General features: G+C 47.2%; 2 protein-coding genes across 2 annotated transcripts in view; both read right to left on the bottom strand.

Annotated features, from left to right (window-relative positions):
- Positions 1 to 19,669, bottom strand: part of PKD1L1 (polycystin 1 like 1, transient receptor potential channel interacting) — a 129,827-nt gene extending 110,158 nt beyond the window's left edge. Inside the window, exons 1-10 of the mRNA XM_084800090.1 lie at positions 19,544 to 19,669; positions 19,012 to 19,100; positions 15,623 to 15,713; positions 15,203 to 15,324; positions 13,837 to 14,009; positions 5,251 to 5,421; positions 3,088 to 3,207; positions 2,418 to 2,586; positions 1,744 to 1,983; positions 334 to 466 (exon numbers count right to left, since the gene is read on the bottom strand). Coding sequence (XP_084656216.1) covers positions 334 to 466; positions 1,744 to 1,983; positions 2,418 to 2,586; positions 3,088 to 3,207; positions 5,251 to 5,421; positions 13,837 to 14,009; positions 15,203 to 15,216 — 1,020 coding nt within the window. The 5' untranslated portion in view covers positions 15,217 to 15,324; positions 15,623 to 15,713; positions 19,012 to 19,100; positions 19,544 to 19,669. The remainder of the gene's footprint in view (positions 1 to 333; positions 467 to 1,743; positions 1,984 to 2,417; positions 2,587 to 3,087; positions 3,208 to 5,250; positions 5,422 to 13,836; positions 14,010 to 15,202; positions 15,325 to 15,622; positions 15,714 to 19,011; positions 19,101 to 19,543) is intronic.
- HUS1 (HUS1 checkpoint clamp component) overlaps positions 19,490 to 21,344 on the bottom strand; it is a 30,502-nt gene continuing 28,647 nt past the window's right edge. The window contains exon 10 of the mRNA XM_084800096.1: positions 19,490 to 19,668. Within this exon, the coding sequence (XP_084656222.1) occupies positions 19,505 to 19,668 (164 nt within the window). The 3' untranslated portion in view covers positions 19,490 to 19,504. The remainder of the gene's footprint in view (positions 19,669 to 21,344) is intronic.

Below are 21,344 nucleotides of genomic sequence, written 5' to 3'. Positions count from 1 at the left end.
GTGTCAAATTTTCTCTTTGACAGAAAATGCTATCATTCTGTGTATAACCCAAAAAGAAAAAAGAAAAGAAAAAAGTGACTCAAGGCAAGCTGCGCCGAACGTCAAGAGTCAGATCGGCAAATAAAAGATGTATTCACCCCCGAGAAGCCAGGCCTCCCTTCCATGCCAGGCTTCCCTGCTCAGGGACCAGCTCCAAAGCCCTCACAGGGACTTCTTTGTGTTGAGTGCAGCCAGACAAACTCAACAAAGCCTCCTTCATTCCCCATCGAGCTTAGCAAATTGGAAGCAGCCTATAGCAAGGCAGGCAGGAGGATTCCTTCAGCCCAGCCATACCTGCACCTTCATAGGCCCCATATTCTTCACCGGGGGTGGCTGGCAAGGTTCCTGCACCACAAAAAGCTGCTTTCGGAGGGTGGCGGAGCTGATGTTATTGAAGGCAAGGACTTCAACTGTAAACTCTCCCTCCCTGGAAGGACAGAAAACCGAGAATGGAGCGATCCAAATTGCTGTACATCCCCCCCCCCTTTTTTTATAACCAGCTGTTATAACCCCCTGTTCAATAACCATCTGCGGTTATTCTATCTGATGGCAAGGGAATCTAAACAGGGACAGAAGAGGCCTGGGTCCTGAGGGTGATCTCCACAGAGACAAGTCTCTGTCTACTTGGCGGAGCTGCCCACTCCACCTGGATAAAGCCCTGTGCCGGTCGACCGGCAATGGCATGATCCAAACAGCATTGCATTCAAAGGAGGGCTTGCTGCTCCCAGTAGCCATGGCCCAGTTCTCTGCTGACCACAGAGCCACCCAAAGGTTTAAACTTTTTCATGATGAACCCTCCTGACTGGAACTTGAGGGTCTCTGGTCTCTGGGCACAATCTTCCTGTTCTAGGGGCCAGATTCCCTGAACAATCCTTAGGGTTTGGGGTACTAAAAAGGAGTAGAATGGGTTTCAAACCTGAACCTTCATCTGACCCCTGAGCAGAATGCAAAGTCCTAGCTATGGAAAGAAGTAGCACAGGAGGATTGTGGGAAATTAGGCAGCTCATGATCTAAGGAAATACACGATCATATAGCAACTGATGCAAAATGGACATGAATTCAAGACTAGAACTTGAAACAGAAAAAGCAGTACCACTAGAAAAGCCACGTATTTGAGTGGCAGCTATTATCTCTGGCAGCTATGAAGACTGGACACTCATTGGGTGGTCTTGGCTCACTTAGCCCTGAGGATTCCCCGAGCCAGAGGCTCAGCTAGGAACAATTGATCTGACTCTCTGCAGTTTCCACACTCCTAACCTTGAATTTGTACAGTTTTAACTACCCACTTGTCTCTCTCTCAAGCATACCTGCCTACCACCACAGGCCTTTCCCATTGGTGCTCTACTTTTGGGTCTCTGGTGGTTGCCCCTCCCCACTTTTCCCCTAGGAATCTCCTGCTGGGGGCACCTCTTCCAGTCATGTACAAATGGTTCTGATGTCTATAGAACCATGTGTGGGGGGGTCATGCCCTCTGCAACCCACACATTCTTTGCTGACAGAACCCCCTTGACTGAAGGCCTCGATTTGCCTCCTTTTTCTGGACTGCAAGCTCCTCCAGAGCCCTAGCTGGGCCTGGCTTGTTTCCATTCAATGTTTGTCATCTGTATCGCCTGCAAGTTGGCTGTGAGGTCATAAGCACTGATCCTGCAGAAGGTAGCCCCGTGCCCACCTGCAGTCAGGTAGCACCTGTCCTTCATGGCTCACCTGCGGTAGACATGGCTGGAGGAACTTCTGCCCAGCTCAATGGTGGCATCTCCAAAGTTCCAAAGGTAGGCTACATCAGTGCCAAAGTTGAGCCTGCACTCAAAGGACACGTTGGCGTTTACCAGGGCTGAGGGAACGGACACCAGCCGATTGACTATGATTCGTTTCTGCACCCTGATGAGGTGGGGCTCAGAGACCACGCTGCTGAGCCTGCTGGTGGCCTTGACCGTCACATGGTACCTGAGGGCACAGTACATGCCTAAATGAGAACACAAGGCTGGGGGAAATCTCCACATCACTTCATCAGACCAACAGCCCTGGGAGCTTAAGTTGTGGGCATTATCCAATTAGATATATCAAATTATCAAATCTGAAATGGAGGGAACTCATCTTAAGCTCCCTTTTCTCATTATTTAGTTCACATCTCTATATGAAGTGATGCCCTTCTTTATAGGAAGCATATTCTAGGTTAAACTGAGGGCCGAGATGAAATGCGAACCTGGGATCACCCCATTGCTTAGTGCACACTGCAGGGAGGTGAGGGTCCCCCCCCCCTTTTACATTTACAGCTAGGTGCAATTCACAGAAGTGTTTAGAGGTTGGGTGTTATATAAACACCATTAAAATGATTATGACTGCTGGCTGCATCAGCACTGAAGACCATATTGACAGACCACTGAGGGATGCTCAGCCTTCTTCTAATGCTTCTGGAAGTTGTCCTCACTGGTGGGTCATCTCCAAAATACCATGTCAACTCCAGAGGTATAGTTTCCTTGGTAACAGCCACAAATGTGATGTCTGTGTCTGTAGCAAACACAGTTCCATTGGTGTAGACAGACACGGCTGTGACAAAGACAGGGAGGTAGAGGTCCATTAGCACAAAGGGCTGGAAGCCACCCAGAGGGACAACACCCCCAACTGCCACCCCTGCCACCTAACCAAGGCATGAATGAGTCTGTGGATGTGTAGGGCAAAGCCAGGGGAGAAGGGGAACCTACAGGGCCCAAGCAGGAGGGACAGCCCAAGTCTGAGGGCCATCAGGAAGGGCTCACGAGGCAACATAGGGACCTCTTTTTGAAACTGTGCTTGAAAAGTGTGGAGTGAAGCGGAGGGATGGGGGATGGGGCAACAGATGACTGTGTGATGGTTCCCCCCATCTCCCATGCTCTGGTGGGAGCATCAGAGCCGATGGTATCTAGGAAAACCCCAGAACAAACTGCAGATACACAAGAGTCTTCTGAAAGGCCAATAGGCTAGGTCTCAGGCTGAGCTGACAGCAGACGCTTCAGCCCGGCCAGCCACTGAGGGAAAAGGGTTCCATCCAGAATTAAAACAGAGACGCACATTGCATCTTATACCCAACAGTCACACCAAGCCAAGCCTGGCCGCTGCCCACTTGGGTCTGAGAAATGAAGGACACATTGTATGAAAATCTGGATGAGAAGCAATGCATCACGACTGTGCCTAAAACAAGAGAAGACATGAGAGACGTTTTAATCCATTTGCCGTAAGGGCACATGCTACGCATGTACATACACACACACACACATGCACGCACACACACTCATACCCAATACTCCTTATTGCAACTTTATCTCTTTGAATTCTGAAATCTGGAGCTATGGCATAGAATTTCTCTCTTTAAAAATTTCTTTAAATAATTTCTGTCTCTTCAGAGCAGTCTCTATGTAGTGATGAATACATTACTTCCTTTGCAATATGTTAATTCCTTTGCTAGCTGGCTTTAGGTTAAACATATGTGTCCTATGTGTGTATATTAAACAGTCTCCACAATAAGCCTCATTCACCTAAGTCCTCTAAAATATATACACATGTATATATATATATATATATATATATATATATATATATATATGAAGGCAAATACCAAAAATGCAAAAGAGTGATAATATCTAAGGAGATTTGAATCAACTCATTTGGGATATTAAAAAGGAGATGGGCTTTTCCAAACTGGAGATCTGTATCAGGTTCTTCCTCCAGAGCTCAGGGAACCTCATGGAAGAGGGGGAGGAAGACTTGTAGGAGTCATGGGGGTTGAGGGCACCAGCAGAACATGGCTCACATACATCAGCTAAGCAAGGCTCACAGAGGCCAAAGTGGCAGCCACAGAGCCTGCACGGGTCTCTGCTGGGTCCTCTGCATACATCTTGTGGTTGTTAGCTTGGTGCTTTGTGGGACTCCTAGCAGAGGGAGTGGTGGTGTCTGTGACTCCGTTCTAGGGGTCCCTTTTCTCCTATGTGTTGCCTCATCCAGCCTTGATGTGAGGGTCTGTGCCTAGTCTTATTGTATCTTCTTAGGCCACCTTTGGTGGAGATCCCAGGGAGGCCTGCTCTTTTCTGAATGGAAATGGAGGAGGAGTGGATCTGTGACAGAGGGGAGGGGGGAGCTGGGAGGAGTGGATCTGGGGGAGAGGGGAGGTGGGGGGAGCTGGGAGGAGTGGATCTGGGGGAGAGGGGAGGTGGGGGGGAGCTGGGATTAGTGGATCTGGGGGAGAGGGGAGGTAGGAAGGGTGCTGGGAGGAGTGGATCTGGGGGAGAGGGGAGGTGGGGAGGGAGCTGGGCGGAGTGAAGTAGGAGAAACTTTGGTCAGGATGGGTTAAAAACAAAAAAAAATAAATTTAAATATGTTTTAGAAAAAAGATATGGTCTTTTAAATCATTGCTGTTTTTTCTTTATAAAGACAAAATATTTATTTATAGCAGAAATAAAATGGATCATAGAGAAATACAGTTCATATGTGGTACAAATAATATGGATTCTCAAGAATGAGTTCTTTGGGTTGAATCTCCCACTGGGTTTTCTTTTTCCTATTTCTGGAGAAAGCAAGCCTCTATCTTCTACTGGACCTGAGCACTGTGGAGTTGTCCTGTTTCTCTCCGGCTCCGCCATAACGTGCCCCAACTGTTTTCCTCAGAACCCTTCCTTAGAGCCCATCTTCTGACTCCTTCTGGACTGTGAGGTTTTGATCCCCTTCCCAAGCTGGCGGGAGGGGAACGGATGCCTACAGGTAGTTGTGGGGGTGAGGGTGAGAGGGCACGAGTTCTAGAGCCCCTGACACACCGGGAGCACCCAGCCCCGCACACCTCTGACTATGGCTGTGCCATCTGCCAGTGTCCCCACACCCACTGTCACAGCTCACCGTATGTATCAATTCCTACCTCAGTTAGTTCCTGTCCCATGGTGACCTCCCAGCCCCATGGCCGTGCTCCTCTTCAGGCACTTTTATGTCCTTTTCCTGGCTTTTTATATACTTATCCAGGTATCTTTACTGGGTTACAGATTCCCTAAAATTGGACTCCTATATGATTCCATCTCATTTCCCTCAGCACACAATATTCCACAGTGACTATTTTCTACACGAGGTAAAGATGAATGGTGGCAGTGTCTGGAACAGGGCGGCTGAACCTTAGACAGTGCAACTCAAGTGGAGTCTGGCTGTGTGTGCAGCAGAGAGCCAAATGCTTTAGCCTTCGGGTACAGGTCTCACCTTTCTCCTGGGGGAGAGAGTCAGCAAAGGCAAGAGCTTCACCATCATGGATGGAGCTGGAATTCATGACTATCGACACGTTCCCATGGCCAACGTCCGTGTAATAAGGGCCCAGTTCCACATCAGGTCCATGAAAGTCATGGATAACAGCCCTGAGCTTATAGATGCCTTCTGAAAAAAGAAGGAAAAAAATGGAAAGTGGATGGATTTTTAAACAGACATGAGAGTTAACACCTTCAAGGAAGACAAAATGGGGTGACGAAGTCTGTCTGTGAACTAATAACTGTAAGTGAGATATTTTTAAAACTCCCATGCAACCTAACCAAGGACAATACAATAGTAAACATCGAACCCCTACTCTGATTTACCCAATGGACAGGATATTCTCCACAGTTATGTGGAGAGCGGGGACTGACTCTGACATGAACTTTGGTGCACCATATTTGACTACCTCCCCTTGGTGGGGAGGCCTGGTGGCAGCACTCAAAGAAAGAATAAGCAGGCTACCAAGATGAGACTTAATAGCCTGTGACCATATAGTGGGGGAGGAGGTCCTCCTCAGTCATAGACCTAGTGGAGGGGAATAGGGTAAAAGAGGGAGGGAGGGAGGAATGGGAGGATACAAGTGATAACAGTTGAGTTGTAATCTGAATAAATTAATAAAAATTTTTAAAATCCCATGCAACAATGGACATTTCATGGGCGTGCAAGACATGTAGCACATACAGTCCCACATTCAGCATGCTTTGGTGCAGCTTATTGTTCCACTGTCTGGAAATTCTTAATAATTTTTAAAAATCAGTGTTCATGTTTTCCATTAGACCCTGAAAATAATGTAGCCTATCTGTGCAACAGAAATTATTGATTACACACACACACACACACACACACACACACACACACACACACACACCAGCTATCTCAGAACAACTGGGTTATTCATGTGTGTATTTGATATATACCCCTGCTTGCATAAACGTCAAAATAGTATAGCTATATCACAGAATTATGATAGACTAAAAAATGGCCCCAACCCTGAGTGTTTGCTGAAGTTGTTATCATGTCATTATAACAGGACTTTGAATTTTTCATTAACTGGTAGAATTATTCTTTCTCATTTGGGTTGGTGCTATCTTATGAACGCCTCTTCTTTCCTGTCTTTGTTCTGGCCGTTATTATCATGGGCAGTAACTGTGCTTAGCTGGCTGAAGAAGACACCAAACTTGGTTGTCCCAAGGGACCAGCCATCTCCAGGAGATGAGTCATCTAGCTGATTAACAGCTACCTACAGATCCATACTGAACCTTTTGAGGCTAGCCCAGATCCAGCGAACCGTCTAAAAATCTATGGGCTGAACTCACAATTGCATTCTATCTTGTTTTTTGCTCTTTGGGAATTCTGTAAGTCTCTGTTAACACAGCTACAGACGACTGGGAGGCCTAGAGCAATTCTCTGACCCCAACCTTCTACCTACTATTCTTAAATTACACTTAATCCTTCTGTACATTGGCTTTTAAAATGTGACCCCTGGTATGTCACAGGATAGTGCCCTCAGCTGGCCCCAGTCACCCATTCCCAGCTCTGCCACTCTCAGACCTCATCCATCATCCACACAGGGCAAAGGTCCCCTGCCCAGCCTCTCTCAGCTTACAAGTGCCTTCTTATCACCACCTGGCAAACTCACACATGCTACAACCCTTCTTTAAATGACTCAGGCTGAAGGAGTGGCTCCGTCTGGTGTCACCCACAGCTCTGGTGCGGTGTTGCATTTCCCAGCCCCAAAGCTCATCACGGTGCATTCCGCACAGGCACAGTGAATGCTTATGGAGTGACCAACGCAATTTCACAGGATGGAAAACTAAAGCCGAGCAAGTAAAACAGTGTTCTCAGGACTCAGAGTATGCTGTTCCTTATGAATCAATACAGCCTTTAATGTCCCAGAGTGCAGTAGGTGGCAGTATAATACATACAAAGAGGGAGAGATATTTTGCAGAGAAAAAATTACCATCTATAATGAAACTCAGGGAATATGGTGAGATGCAGGATTTGGGAGCAGTGTGCTGAGCAGAGCCCAACAGAAGGTATCCTACACTGAACAGAAGTTTAATTAACTGTGTAAGAATGGGCATGCACAGGGACGGAGAGACAGCTCAGCAGCTAAGAGCATGTACTGCTCTTGCAAAGAGCTGAGTTCGATTCCCAACACCTGCATGGAGCATTGTAACTCCAGCTCTAGAGGATCCAGTGCTCTGCTTCTACCTATTTAGGACTCCACACTCACTTGTACATATGCACGTGTGCGTGCGCGCACACACACACACACACACACACACACACACACACACACACAGACATACACACACACACTTTAAAAATAAATCCTTTTAAGGGCACATTTTTCCAACTTGCAGAAGCTGTACCTTAAGTGCAGAATCATCACTAACAACTTTATCACATTTACAAAACAAACACTGCTTCTCACGATAGGACCCAAAGGAGAGCTGCACATGGATTTTAACAAACAGAAAATGAAATTGACAATAGGCCAGCTACCACAGTCATGGGGACCAGGCTATGCTATGGCCAGGCTTGGTGGCGCGCGCCTATAACCCAGCATGTGGAGAGGTGGAGGAGGGCAGATCTCTGTGAATTTGAGGCTACCCGGATCTACAAAGTGAATCCAGAATAGCCAAGGCTACACAGAGAAACTCTGTCTTGAAAAAACAAACAAACAAACAAAAACATAGTTATGTTATGGACAAATTAACATATCACTCACATTTCATTTTAAAAGGCAAATCATTCCACTGTAGCATCAGGAAGCTGGTTTATCAAATAGTTAAAAGACCTGTTCCTGGACTCAGGAATTTGGTTCCTGATCTTAGATGAATCTGTTTGCAAAACACCTTCAAACCTAACCTCTAGGGAATGGCAGAATACCAACTTTGTGCTGGATAGTTTTATGTCAACTTGACATAAGCTAAAGCCATTTGAGAGCAAGAAATCTCAATTAAGAAAATGCCTGCAGGGTGTGGTGGCGCATGCCTTTAATCCCAGCACTCAGGGAGGCAGAGGCGGTGGATCTCTGAGTTTGAGGCTGGCCTGGTCTACAGAGTAAGTTCTAGGACAACCAAGGCTAAGCAGAGAAACCCTGTCTCAGAAACAAACAAACACAAAACAAAAAAAATTTTTTTAATAAAATAAAAAAGAAAGGAAGAAAGAAAAAGAAAAGGCCTATAAGATCAGGCTGTGGTCTCCCATCCAAGTACTAACCAGGCTGGACCCTACTTAGCTTCCAAGATCAGATGAGATCAGATGCATTCAGGACTGTACAGAAGTATGGGAGAAAGGATAGAGGGAGCTGGGACGGCTCCAGGACCCCACAAGACCCACAGCGTAACCTAACTGGGCCCATCAGGGCTCACAGAGACTGAACCACCAACCGGAGAGCTTCTATGGGCAGAGCCCAGGTCTCCACTATGTACGTAGCAAAAGTGCAGCTTGGACATCACGTGGGCCCCTAACAATAGCAGCAGGCTGTCTCTGATTCTGCTATCCACTGCTAGGTCACTTTCCCCTAGCTGGGCTGCCTGGTCCTGCAGTGACTTGAGATACCAGGGTGGGCTGGTACCAGTTGGGTACCTCCCCTTCTCTGGGAGGAAGGAGAGGGGGGAATGGGAGGAGGGGGTAGGAGTGAGACTAGGAAGAGAGGAGAGAGGGGGCTGGGTTGGGGATATAAAGTGATAAATAAATAAACTGAGAAAAAATAATATAAAAAACAAATAACAAAACATAACAGGGCCAATTAAATTTTAAAAGGGACAGCATGTAGGGCATTTTCTCAGTTAGTGACTGATGGGGGAGGGCCCAGCCCATTGTTGGTGGTGCCGTCCCTGCGCTGGTGGTCCTGGGTTCTATAAGAATGCAGGCTGAGCAAGCCATGATGAGTAGCCAGTAAACAGCACTCCTCCATGGCCTCTGCATTAGCTCTGGTCTCCAGGTTCCTGCCCTGTTTGAGTTCTTGCACTGACTTCCTTCAATGATGAACAGAGATATGAAAGTGTAAGCTAAATAAACCCTTTTCCTTCAAACTTGATTTTTGGTCATGGTGAGAACATTTCAGAGCTCACACTGGAGGCAGACACCACACAACGTGAAAGCAGAGACATAGAGGAAAAGGGAGCGGGCAATCAAAAGAAAGTAGAGATAGCAGAAAGACAAATAAGACTGAAAAAAAAAAAACCAGAGAGGTTGAACAGAGATCTGCAACAGACTCTCTGAAATCAAAGTTAAAATGACTTTAAGACATGATCAAATATATCTCCCTAGAAGGGAAACGCATATCTACATATGAGAAAGCACACCGCATACCAGAGAAAGGTGATGTAGAATGGTCAGTGTTGAGGCATGTGAATTCTGGTGAAGCTAGTGGAAATTACACATATAGAAACAATTATTTTGAAAGAGACGCAAAAACATTAAGCCATCTCAAAAGAGAAAGGAACCCTCACGTCCTAAGAAACAATACAGTCCTACATATGAGAGGAGTATCCAAGACATAGGCGTCAGGGTCCTGGATGGCAAGGTGGGGCTAAGAACCTGCATTTTTAAGGCAGACTCTGGTGGTGGGGATGCTGATGGGGATGCTTGCCGTACATGGAATAACCACCATTATAAGGAGTGAAGTGGACAGGTGACTAGAGTCCTCGGAAGAAACAGTCCATGCTCAAGGATTTTGTAGGCCAGCAAATTGTCACTCAAGCACAATAACATCAGCTCTAAACTATTTGTGTGCGTTTTCCTCACAAGTCAGCTGGCGGCTGAACTTGCGTGAGCCAAATGAGAGCAGCACGGGAGGACTAGGAATGACAGTAGAGCCCGCCCGCCGCCCACTAGGACCAGAGGAAGGCAGGTGTGGTCAGCTAGGGGTGGGCAGAGTATCCACATGGTACCCCGAAGATGTGGAGTTTACACAGTGAGCTGAAAGTGGAAAGGGAAGAGATGAAGGGTGGTAGCTGGGAAGGAGCATGGCTTGACGTCATTGTCAATGTGACTGGGTTTACAGTCACCATGGAAACCACAGTTCTGGAAAGGTCCAACAGAAGGAAGGCTCCTCCTGAATTTGGGCTTCATCATCCCATAGTCTGGTATTCCAGGCTGGATTAATTAATTAATTAATTGATTAATTAATTAATTAATTAATTAAGAACAAGAGAGCTAATACAGAAAAAGTGAGCTGAGCACAAGCACTCATCTCTCTGTTTGCTGAATGTGGGTGTGTGTTGGGGGTGGGGGGAATGTGACCTACTAATTCATGCTCCTGTCACCTCAGGCCATTGCTGAGCATGTCTGGTCATCATGGTTGGATATATCTTGTCAAGCTGTAAGCCAGAATAGACTCTTCTTTACCAAAAAACAAACAAACAAACAAACAAACAAACAAAACCAACCAAACAAAACAAAACAAAAAGAATAATAAAGCAAAAGCCTATGGTTTCCCACTCCTGGGAATTGTGGAACGCCAATACTGGTGACTTGTGGGGCTCTAAAGGAGAAACCAATCATGAAGTCATCAACAGAGAAGTGGTGTCAGGGGCTGGCAGGTTCAGCAACTGTTACTTTTTTCAGTCCTTAAGGAAAAATGAAAACGTCTGTACCACCATACATTGACTCTATACAGATTCTAGCATGAAGTTCAGAGAAAGCACAGTAGAAACCCCTCCAGCCTTGTCTGCTGATGTCACCCACGATGCTCTGGATACGTGGGCCAGTGCAATCAGACAGGAGAGGGGACTGTGAGGTGACCAGTGGGGACGGGAGGTGACACGTCAACATGTGCAAACACTGTGTTTGTACAGCTAAGAAAACACATGAGAATGCATGCAGAAGTCTGCGGCAAAGCTCAGCCTGGAGGCCACAGAACAAGCAGCAACCTCCTCACCTTTCTACACGCCATGGCGACCAGCTTGCAGATAAATAGCTCACCTTTGACAACACAAAAAATGAAGTGCCATGTAAGTGGAAATAATTTTAAAACACTTTTTTTGTTTTTACATTTTTAGTGAATGTAAGTGGAGTGTATATATGTATAGTATATGGAGAAATTTTTAAATGTTTCCAAAGGTGTGAGGAAGGGTAGAAAGGATCAGGTCACATTCTATCAAAAGGGCGACTTGGGAGCATAAAGCTTCTATACAAATTAAGATTTAAGTTAAACACTATCCAGATAGAACTGCCAACGAAATATCTTCATATTAGTCAGTGTGCGTTTAAAGATCATGTAGAAAAATCATCAAGGAAGCATGATCAAAATCATTCCGGAAAAGTTGAGACACCAGGAGTGTTAGCCACAACTGCGAGACCTGAGGAAAATATAACAACAGTGACTTACACAAACACAGGTTGGGCAGATGAAAGGGGAAGGAAACCATGTAGATGGGCCTGAGAGCGACAAGGACACAGACAGCGAGACAGAGAGACAGAGAAAGGAGACAGACAGACAGAGACAGGAGACAGACAGACAGACAGAGACAGGAGACAGACAGACAGACTGACAGAGAGAGAGAAGGGGGGCGGGGAGAGCACTCCCAGCTCCTTCAGAAAAAGTGGTTATTTGAGCCACAAGAGCAGACATTCTGTCCATTGGATCTAGCCAATGGACAGTGCATTCTCCACAGTTGAGTGGAGAGTGGGGTCTGACTTTCACACAAACTCTGGTGCCCCATATTTGACCATGTCCCCTGGATGGGGAGGCCTGGTGGCACTCAGAGGAAGGATAGCAGGCTACCAAGAAGAGACTTGATACCCTATGAGCATATACAGGGGGAGAAGGTCTCCCTCAGTCACAGTCATAGGGGAGGGGAGTAAGGGGAAAATGGGAGGGAGGGAGGAATGGGAGGATACAAGGGATGGGATAACAATTGAGATGTAATATGAATAAATTAATTATTTATAATAATAAATATATATACACACACACACACATACACACATTCTAGCGCCAGGCACGGTGGCGCACGCCTTTAATCCTAGCACTTGGGAGGCAGAAGCAGGCGGATAGTTTGAGTTTGAGGCCAGCTTGAGCTACAAAGTGAGTGCAGGACAGCCAAGGCTACACAGAGAAACCCTGTCTCAGAGAACAAAAAAAAAAAATGTCTAAAACACAACCATGAAAACACTAGAAGTCATGAAAAAAATCGCTTTGTAAATTTGGAGTAAGGGATACATTTTTAACTAGGACATATTTCTCAGAAGCTGGGGCTTTGGCCGTAGCTCAGTGGTGGAGCACCTGCCCAGCAGTACTTGAAGCTAGGCTGAGTCTCTAACATCTCCCTGAGCAGATAACGGAATAAATAAACAGCACACAATAAATGAAGAAAAGGATACTTGTAATTTATTACCCTCATAATAAAAAGGCAAAATGCTCACATGACCCCACTTTACATAGAACCACAAAAGTGCTCTTCTTGCCTAAATGTGGCTTGTAAAAGGATACTTAGTTTGGGATAAAGATAACAATACACAAAGCTTTCAAAGGAGGCTTTCTATCTACCAGAGTGGCATCTGCACAGTTCACAGAGTAGACCAGACAGCTCTAATTGAGAGCAACTTGGCAATGCCTAGCAAGCTGCTACTGTGCAAAGCATTTGAGGCCAGATGTCCTCTTTGCCATGAGCTGGCACGCAAACACAATTACTCACGGCAATGTCACTTGTAATATTGAAAGATCAGAAACAATCTCAATGCCAACCTATAAAATCCAGTTAAACAGACCTGGCCTGTGAAGTCAACGTACAGCAGCTGCCCACAAAGGCAAGGAAGTCCTGTCTGTCTGTCTATCTGTCTGTCTGCAGAGATGCTCTAGGATGGAGAGCCACACGTAAGTGGGCAGCAAGCTGGACACCCTGCATAGTGCACATCCCTTTACAGAAACAACAGCAACCCTGGAGCTGGCTTATATGCACAGTGTAAGCTATGGCAGTTGTCTGTGGGTTAGCAAGAAGGAGACTTTTGAAGCTTCTCTTGTCAATTGTGTGTGTATGCACAGAGACTAGACTATGCTCAAAAAATTATTTTCAAAAGAGAAAGGAAAAAGTGAAGTTGTTCTACTATTCAAGAAAGTTAACTTTTCCACTCACATCCTGCACCCGTCTCCGAGGCTTTAGTGTTACCCAAACTAACACCAAGATGCCTATACATTGCCCGTTGTTCCCTATTATTACTTTGATAAAAATTAAGTGTTGGAAGTTTCAGCTCAAAAGAAACAGTGTGACTCATCATATGTGGGTCCTTGAAGAAGAATGTAAGGGATTTTCAGTGTTTTAGGATGTCACCATGTCACCTCTTAGGCAGGAGGCTTTGTACTGGCTGACTGGGGGTCATGACCCAGCCTCATTCTCCTATCCCCTGGTCTTCAGGGGATGAGATGAAATATACAAAGATTTGGTCATAATCTAAAATGTGAGCTTCTTGGAAAACCCCAGAGGGTGGTATGTGGCCCCTTCCCTGCCTGCATGTGAACATCGCCAGTGTCCTGGGATGGTAACTCCTTCCTAAGCTTCCAGAGAAGGAGTCACTACACCATACCTTTTCTGTACTGGTGGGATCCAGCCACCACAGCTGTGCCTGTCATTGTACACAGTCTCATCTCAGCTCCACGACCATCCCCAAAGTCCACCAGCAGACAAAGAGCTCTTCCAGAAGGCACGTGAATGCGGATTCCCAGAGCTGGTGGTGCCTGGGCATCTGTTCCTGGGAAGCTGTGGATGGCAAAATGCCAAGCATCTTCAAGCTGTGTTACCACGATGGCCCCAGGAGAATGCTGAGGGGTAGGGGACAGGGGCTCTCAGGACGACACCAGGATGTGAGGAGGCTGCAGATGCAAGGAGTGGCAGGAGGAGGAACTAAGGAGATATCAGATTTCAGGGCAGTCTAAAGGGTCCAGGGCTAGAGAGTGTACCAGGTGGGATGGGCAGACAATGTGAGCGAACTATCTGGGATAGCTGTCGGGAAACAGGGGTGAGGACCCTGAGGAAGGCCCTAGTGCTCACAATGGGCCCCCAGACTGCAGTATAAGACTCACTGGCTACTGTGAGACAGGCACCTTGAAACACTAATTGAGACACTAAGGACAGGACCAGCAAGCCCCCTAGAGACTGAGGCCAGCACCCTAGAGACTGGCATCAGCACCCGGGATGCTGAGGTCAGATACTAGAGTGCAACTGATCTAGTTACCGAAATAAGAGTAAAATACAATTCCCCCATCACTGAGATCATGAGCCAAAAGCCAGAATTTCCCATGAATCACCACCTGCTGTTTTTGTACAATACTATCCTGACATAGAAGCCACCAGTTTCCCATGTCCAGTTGTAGCTCCTTATGCTGGGGCCTGGGAAAAGCTGGACAACTTAGCCTCCAGCTCCCAAGAAAACAGGACTTGCATTGCTGGCTTGTTGGAAACTGTTGCAGCGGTGCACTGATGGTGGTGGGCAGTTGGGCAGCTAGCAATCTGAATAAAGGATAGCGCCTTTCAAAGTAGAAGGAGAACACTCTTATGGACATGCGAGGGTCCTGAGTATCGGCGGCACTTCACATATCCCTCCTCTGACTGAGCCCTCCCCCACCCCAGCCACACAGACAGACAGTGCAGAGGTCTGGATTCCTGCCTGCTCTAAAAGATGAAAGAGACCACGTGACAGGATGCAAGTGGCAAGCAGCAGCCAATCATATCATCCGGAGCACAGTGACTTGGCACAATCCCAGCCACAGCTGTAATGAAATCCAGCAATGAAGGGAACCAAACCACCAAGTGACCTGTAGTAAGACAAGATGGGTGTGGCCGCCACTACCCTTCTTCTGTCTCCTGGAAATGGAAAGTCAGACTCCTGAGAAGTCCTGGGTGCTGCTCTGTGGGGCTGTCACCACCCTGGTGGGGACATCATGGTGACAGACCTCAGCAGTAGCATCTTGGCCAAGTCCTCCTCGGAGCACGGCAGTCCTTGTCCATCACAGCAGAACACTTCCTTCTCCAGGCTGCAGGGGGCTGCTGTCGAGGAGGTACCCTGCAAATCAACCTGTCAATGGTACATTCTTCAGAACGAAACAGGGCAAGTTTCCAGCAACGAGAACACCCAGCTGGGAACCCCCTAGAACTACTCAGGTGGCATCAGGAACTTTGGGATTGCCTATGATCACTTCATGGCGTCGGCCTTGCTGTGACATTACCATGGGCATGAAAGTGTGAAGTCTATTTTCTTTCTTATCACAATGGTGTATTTCAACCCCAGGCAGCATCTTACAGAGTTAGGAAGGCAATGGAGGGGTCACTGATGGGCTCAGAGGCAAGTTCTGAGGCTGCGGTCACACACCAACCTGCTGCAGCTCGGAGAACGATCCATCTGTTCTTTCAGTCTCACACGGCCACCTGAGACAGGGGCTGGGGCTGGCACTGCTCCCAGTGCTCCTGATCATGACAGAACACAGAAAGAGGCTGTCATGTACCTGGCACACCTGACTGCTAAGTGTTCAGGCTTATCTGAAAGACCCTCCCCATTTTCTGGAAGCCCAAAAGGGACTGGACATGCTGCACACTGACCCACTCAGGATGGAGGCAGATGGCAGGGAGAAGTATTTATGGTGGAGGGGAACACAGTTAAAGCCACTCGTTAAACTTTGCACCCAGCTGGGTGCAGGCCACACTCCACACGTGCTGGCTCGTCGGTGTATACTGTGGTGTATGTCCACATGCTGTAGCACAGACTGGGAGCTAGAGGCCTGGAAGGCAAGCCCTGATTCCGAGCCCTAGACGTGGTCCAGCTCTGATCCTCATCATCAAGAGGATCTCCTCCTTGGAAAAGATGGCCCCTCCCTTCTGCCCAAACACATTCTTGAGAGCCTTGCCCACCCAGCGTCTACTGTGGGCAGCAGACAGACTGCATGCTGGGGCAGGAGGAGACAGGAGCTCAGGGCTCCTGCCTGAGACAGCCCGGCCTTGCTCTCGCACTGCTGCCATACACAGCAGAGAAAAGAATGCCTGGTGTTTCCCCAGTGGCCCACGGGGAGTGCTAATTCTAGGGAATGTTTGTTTTTAATTGGACAGTTATGTCGTTGCTCAAGTCCTAAATAATTTAAACTAAGCTGTGAAGTTCTTCAGTGCTTGGCTCTCGTGTTGGATAGTACTGTTCTGCCCAAACTGGGAGGAGTATGTTTGTTGCCGTGGCCTTGGGTGGCGGGGTGCCAGTCTCACCAATAAAACACAGTGTGCATTTTATGCTGGGATGCTCTGTAATAAAACCTGCAGCACAGAAGACAGCAACTGAAAGGCCTTACACTATCGGACTCTGAGGCACAGACAGACAAATTCCTTCCCTATCAGTACTCCCATGTTAGCAAAGTGGAATCCAGGAAGGCCATAGCATTGAGCCCACCCTTCCAGTGACTTGGGTCACAAACCCTGCAGCATAGGGGGTGGGTGCCCAATGCTCCTCCATATTTCTCCTCCCAAAACTTCAATTTTTTTTTGACTGTGTGTAATGTTTTGCTTTTTGGTTGTGGCAAGAATAAAAAAAGAAAAAGAGGATTAAAAACAAACCCCCAAAACATAAAGTGTACCATGGCTAATATGTTTAAGGTGGAGTTAAATAATCCTAGGTATATTCACAGTGTCATGCAACAATATCTAGGATTTTTACTCCCTAGGGAACACTGAAAGCCCTGAAACAACTCCCCACTTCTCCCCACTCATGCTCCCCCACCCCTTGGGCACCTCTCATCTACTTTTGCATCGATGGCTGAGACTTTTCTAGTAAAAGCTGCATAAACATGTTTGCCTTTTTCAACTGGCTCATTTCACAAAGCACCATGTCCTCACGGTCCCATTAGCAGTTTTATTTCCAACGCCAGGGGCTGCACCCACACACCCCACTGGGGCTTGCCAATTCCATTCCTGGGGCTCGCCAATTCCATTTCTGCAGCTGCCATCACAATGTTCTAAGCTACAACATAGTATACCCAGCAGGAGTTTTCAGGCAGGGCTTACTCCGAGAGACGCCATTTTAAAAGCAGCATCTCACCCCCTTTTGAGTGCAAATGCACACACAGAATGACTATGCTTACAGACAGCACCACTTACTTCTCTGGTGCCATCCTTAGGCACAGACCGATACATGGCCTGTTCCTAAATGTAACATGTACATTTCTCATGAAGAATTTTATCAAAGCAGGTTGGCACTATATGAACACATAGGTGAATCCCAAAAATATTTTTTTAAAAAGGCCCAAAGAGTGGCTCCATGGCTCAGCAAGTATAAATGATTGCCATGTGAGCCTGAAGATATGAGTTCAATCCTCAGAAGTTATGAAAAGCCAGGCATAGTAGCTTATATTTTAATGCCAGCACTCCAAGGACAAGGATGACAGATGGAGATAGAAGAGTCATAAGGAAAACTATGCTGGATACAGGGTGGCAGGAACAAGAAAGATGCTGCGTCAATATGGTGACAGGAAAGAACCCACTTCTGAAAGTTGTCATTTGATCACCACACCTACACCTGGGCTTTCAAGTGCCCACACTTATATAGACATCACATGTGTGCATGTGAGAGTGCCTGTGCGCACATACACATAATAGTAATAAAGAATTGATCTCTGTAAGATATACACACTTTATGGAAAAATGGAGATAGAAGGAAGAGAGAGGGAAAGGAAGGAAGGAACAAATGAACAAAGAAAGGAAGCAAGCAAGCCAGCCTAGAACTCATAAAGCACACCAGACTGAGCAAGGTTGCAGCATTCCTACCTGGACCTATAAGAAAGAGGAACACCACACTGCAACCCTCCCTGCATGTGTCCTGCCATCTGACTACCCACTGTGAGCATCAAGGAGCCGGCTGGGAGAAAGCTCTTGACTATCTTCAGGGCTTTCGTTCATGTCGGTCTCCACCACAGCTGAGGCAAGCTTCCATCTCTCGGGATCCCATTCCACACCTTGCTTATAGCCGCCATGGCCCCGAGCCTCTGCAGCTGAGTCGGTTCTGAGGCCTCAGCGCCCTGCCACCCGGCAGCTGTGCTAGATGGTATTCTCTTCAGCGGCTCACCACCTGCCGCCGTGATCTAATCCATGTGGTAATTCTGCATCTGTAGCAGCTCCCTGCCTGTCTTCAGTAAGGCCTCCCTGAAGTCCTTGAACCCCATCGCAGCCCTTTTAATCCTTTATAGCCGTCTATGACTGGCATGTGGGTGTGTATGTATGTGTATATATGTACACACACATATGTAATAACTGATGTGAAACACAGGATCTTAGAGTTGTTATTAGCAGTTGAGATTGGAGTAAAAGAACCTGTGTTTGCCTCAGCCAGCATTCAGGGCAAGGCAGAACTCCTTAGCAGAACGCAGCCAACAAGACCAACTTAGCTCATGAATTTATTTGTACTCAGGGAATTTTAGGATTGTGAGAAGGTGCAATGTGTCTGACCATCTGTGTTTCTGGCATAGCGTGCTCATGACTAGAGTTCCCAATACTGACATGAGGACTCTTACCTGGCACTACCTTGTGTGGCTCCCAACATTCGGAGTTAAGTTTACTATACAACCTGGTCTAATAAAAAAAGTATGTTCTTTTCCCCTTTAGTGCTGACAGGATCAAATCTACTCTGAGGTAGCAGAACAGACCCTGACGTTGGCATGTGACACGTTCCTCATGATTCCCACGCCATCTGTACATGCAGAAATGCTGGGCCCCCTGGGCTTCCATGACCTACCTGTCAGTAGGCTCATCCCAATCCAGAGAAGTCTCTGTTTCTCTGTTAACAGCATTTAGCTTTCCTTCACTCCTTGTGTTCAACGCGTTCTATAAGGAAACAACAAAAAAGTAAAAGTGTGAGAGGACTGTGGCAAAGGAGCATTACTCATTTTAAAACAGCAGCCTCCAGCCCTGCATTCCAGACACTGTCCTCTCTAGGGAGAGCAGTGAGGAAGACAGACTGATGGCCTGTGCCACTGTGGTGCGGGAGGGTAGTGCTCTCGCACCATTTGCCTGAGCCTTCTTGCCTTTCTCATGACAGAATGAAGGCTTTAAAACTTAAATTTGTATTTCCTCTGCTCAAGAACACATGAAAAATTTGAGGCAGGGGCATTGGAGGTGTGACCCACCCCCCTACACACACACACACACACACACACACACACACACACACACACACACACATGCATACATATATGCACATATGCATGCACTACACATAAACGTTGTTTTCAGGAGAAGAGGTCTAAGTGGCCCAATGTAAGGTGCACCTTGTCCCAGGGAGCTGGTGAAGATGGCTTCTGTGACTCTGTGTCTCCTGCTGTCCCTTTTGGAGCATGTGAAGGACAGCTGCCCTGCCTATCACTCACACAGAGCTCTGCGTTGGCCTGGATCTCTAGAGAAGGAGAAAATAGATTCTGAGTTTGGCCCCTTGGGGAAAGATGAGAGCAGAGACAGAAAAGCAACTCCTCTTAAGGGGCCCCTATGAATATACCCATCCTCAGGATGTGCTAAAATCCGATACTGTGTCCTGTGGGTTGTGTCTCTGTTCCTGTTGTCTGAGAGAACTTGGGGGTGAGCCCTCTGGGGGGGTGCAAAAGAAGGAATGCTCAGCTCTGGCTGCACACACTGTGGTGGGGATTATGATGGGTGGGAGCACGGTACTATCCTGTCTGAGGCAGGACAGGAAGCTGAGGCTTGTGAGCTGAAGGCTACTGTGGGCAGAGCGGTGGGCTTTTAAAGCCACTTTAGAAGAGGATGAAGTCACAGCATGTAGGCAGTCAGTGTTCCCAAGAGTTCAACTTTCTAGGGCAATGTCACATCTAATGTAAAGCTTCTGGTGGATGCTTCTATTCACAATCATGCTCCAGTGTATTAATCCAGTCTGAAGGGAATAGCCCAAGGTCATGACCCCAAGCATTTTGTGGTTCATGTGGGGCGAGCCTCACCTGCTAACCACGCAGACCTCTCAGGTATGAAAGAATTTCATGAACTGCTCACATCCATGGGGAAAATACTTACAAAACTGTCCCGAGCCAGAATAGTAAAATGTCTTATTTCTCTGACCTGTTAGCAAGTTCCTGTGTTCCAAACAGGTGAAGAAAGGACCGTCCTGCTCTCGGTGAGGGCTATCCAATTCATGGACAAGATGAATTTTAAAAGCAATCATTTTTACATTTTTAGAGACAATGTCCACGACTTATCAGCTCTCCCCATCGGGCAGTTGTAAAGGCCCAGGCGATGATGCTCAGTGGAGCTCCCTGGGAAGAGTGTTTACCCAGCATGCACAGGCCCTGGGTTCAGTCCTCAGCAACCACAAACACAAACATTTAGCGTGGTGGCACGAGCCTGTAACCCTAGCATTTAGGAGGCTGAGGCAAGAAGATCACAAATTTGAGAACAGCCTGTGGTACACAGCAAGAAGGAAGACTCTGCCTCAAAATACTAACAATAACAACAACAATAATATGATTACGGTGATGGTGTAATATTGGGGTTGTGGGTTTGGCTCAGTGGCTCAGTTCTTGCCTGGCATTTGTGAAATTCTGGGTTCCATCTGAAACACCTAAATAATGACAGTAGTAGCAGCTGGGACAGATCTTTGTGTGAAGGAGACCTGGGGCTGGGGGAGCCATGTCCTGGAACCACAGGACCAGTCAATCACTGGCCCCAGTTGACTTCACTGTAGACTCGGGGCTTCTCTAGGTGTGGTCGCTGCACCTCCCCTGAAGCAGAGAGGACAGAGTGGGGCCCAAGGAAGGTGTTAAAAGTGGACCACCCTGGCACAGTGGCCACCTCGAGGGCGAGCTTTCTGTGACTTCATTCTGTTTCAGTGGAATTCCCACTGAACGTCTTGTAAGACATTCTTATCAAAGGCAGGAAGTTGAAGCCTTCCGGGAATCTGCTGGTAAACTAGCACTTATCTTCCTAGTTGCTTCTCTGCCTGATAAACTGGTAGAGCCCAAGCCTTGACCTATCACGTTCTCCCACGATCTGTCTGACTCAGAGTAGCAATCTCAAACTACTCCTTTGGGTCTTCATTTTCTTTCTGTGGCTTCTGAGCACCATAAA

This window comes from Acomys minous, assembly GCF_964271855.1.
Source record: "Acomys minous genome assembly, chromosome: 10".
Lineage (NCBI taxonomy): Eukaryota > Metazoa > Chordata > Mammalia > Rodentia > Muridae > Acomys > Acomys minous.
The sequence above is the reverse complement of the archived record's forward strand: the minus strand, read 5'-3'. Positions and strand labels throughout refer to the sequence as shown.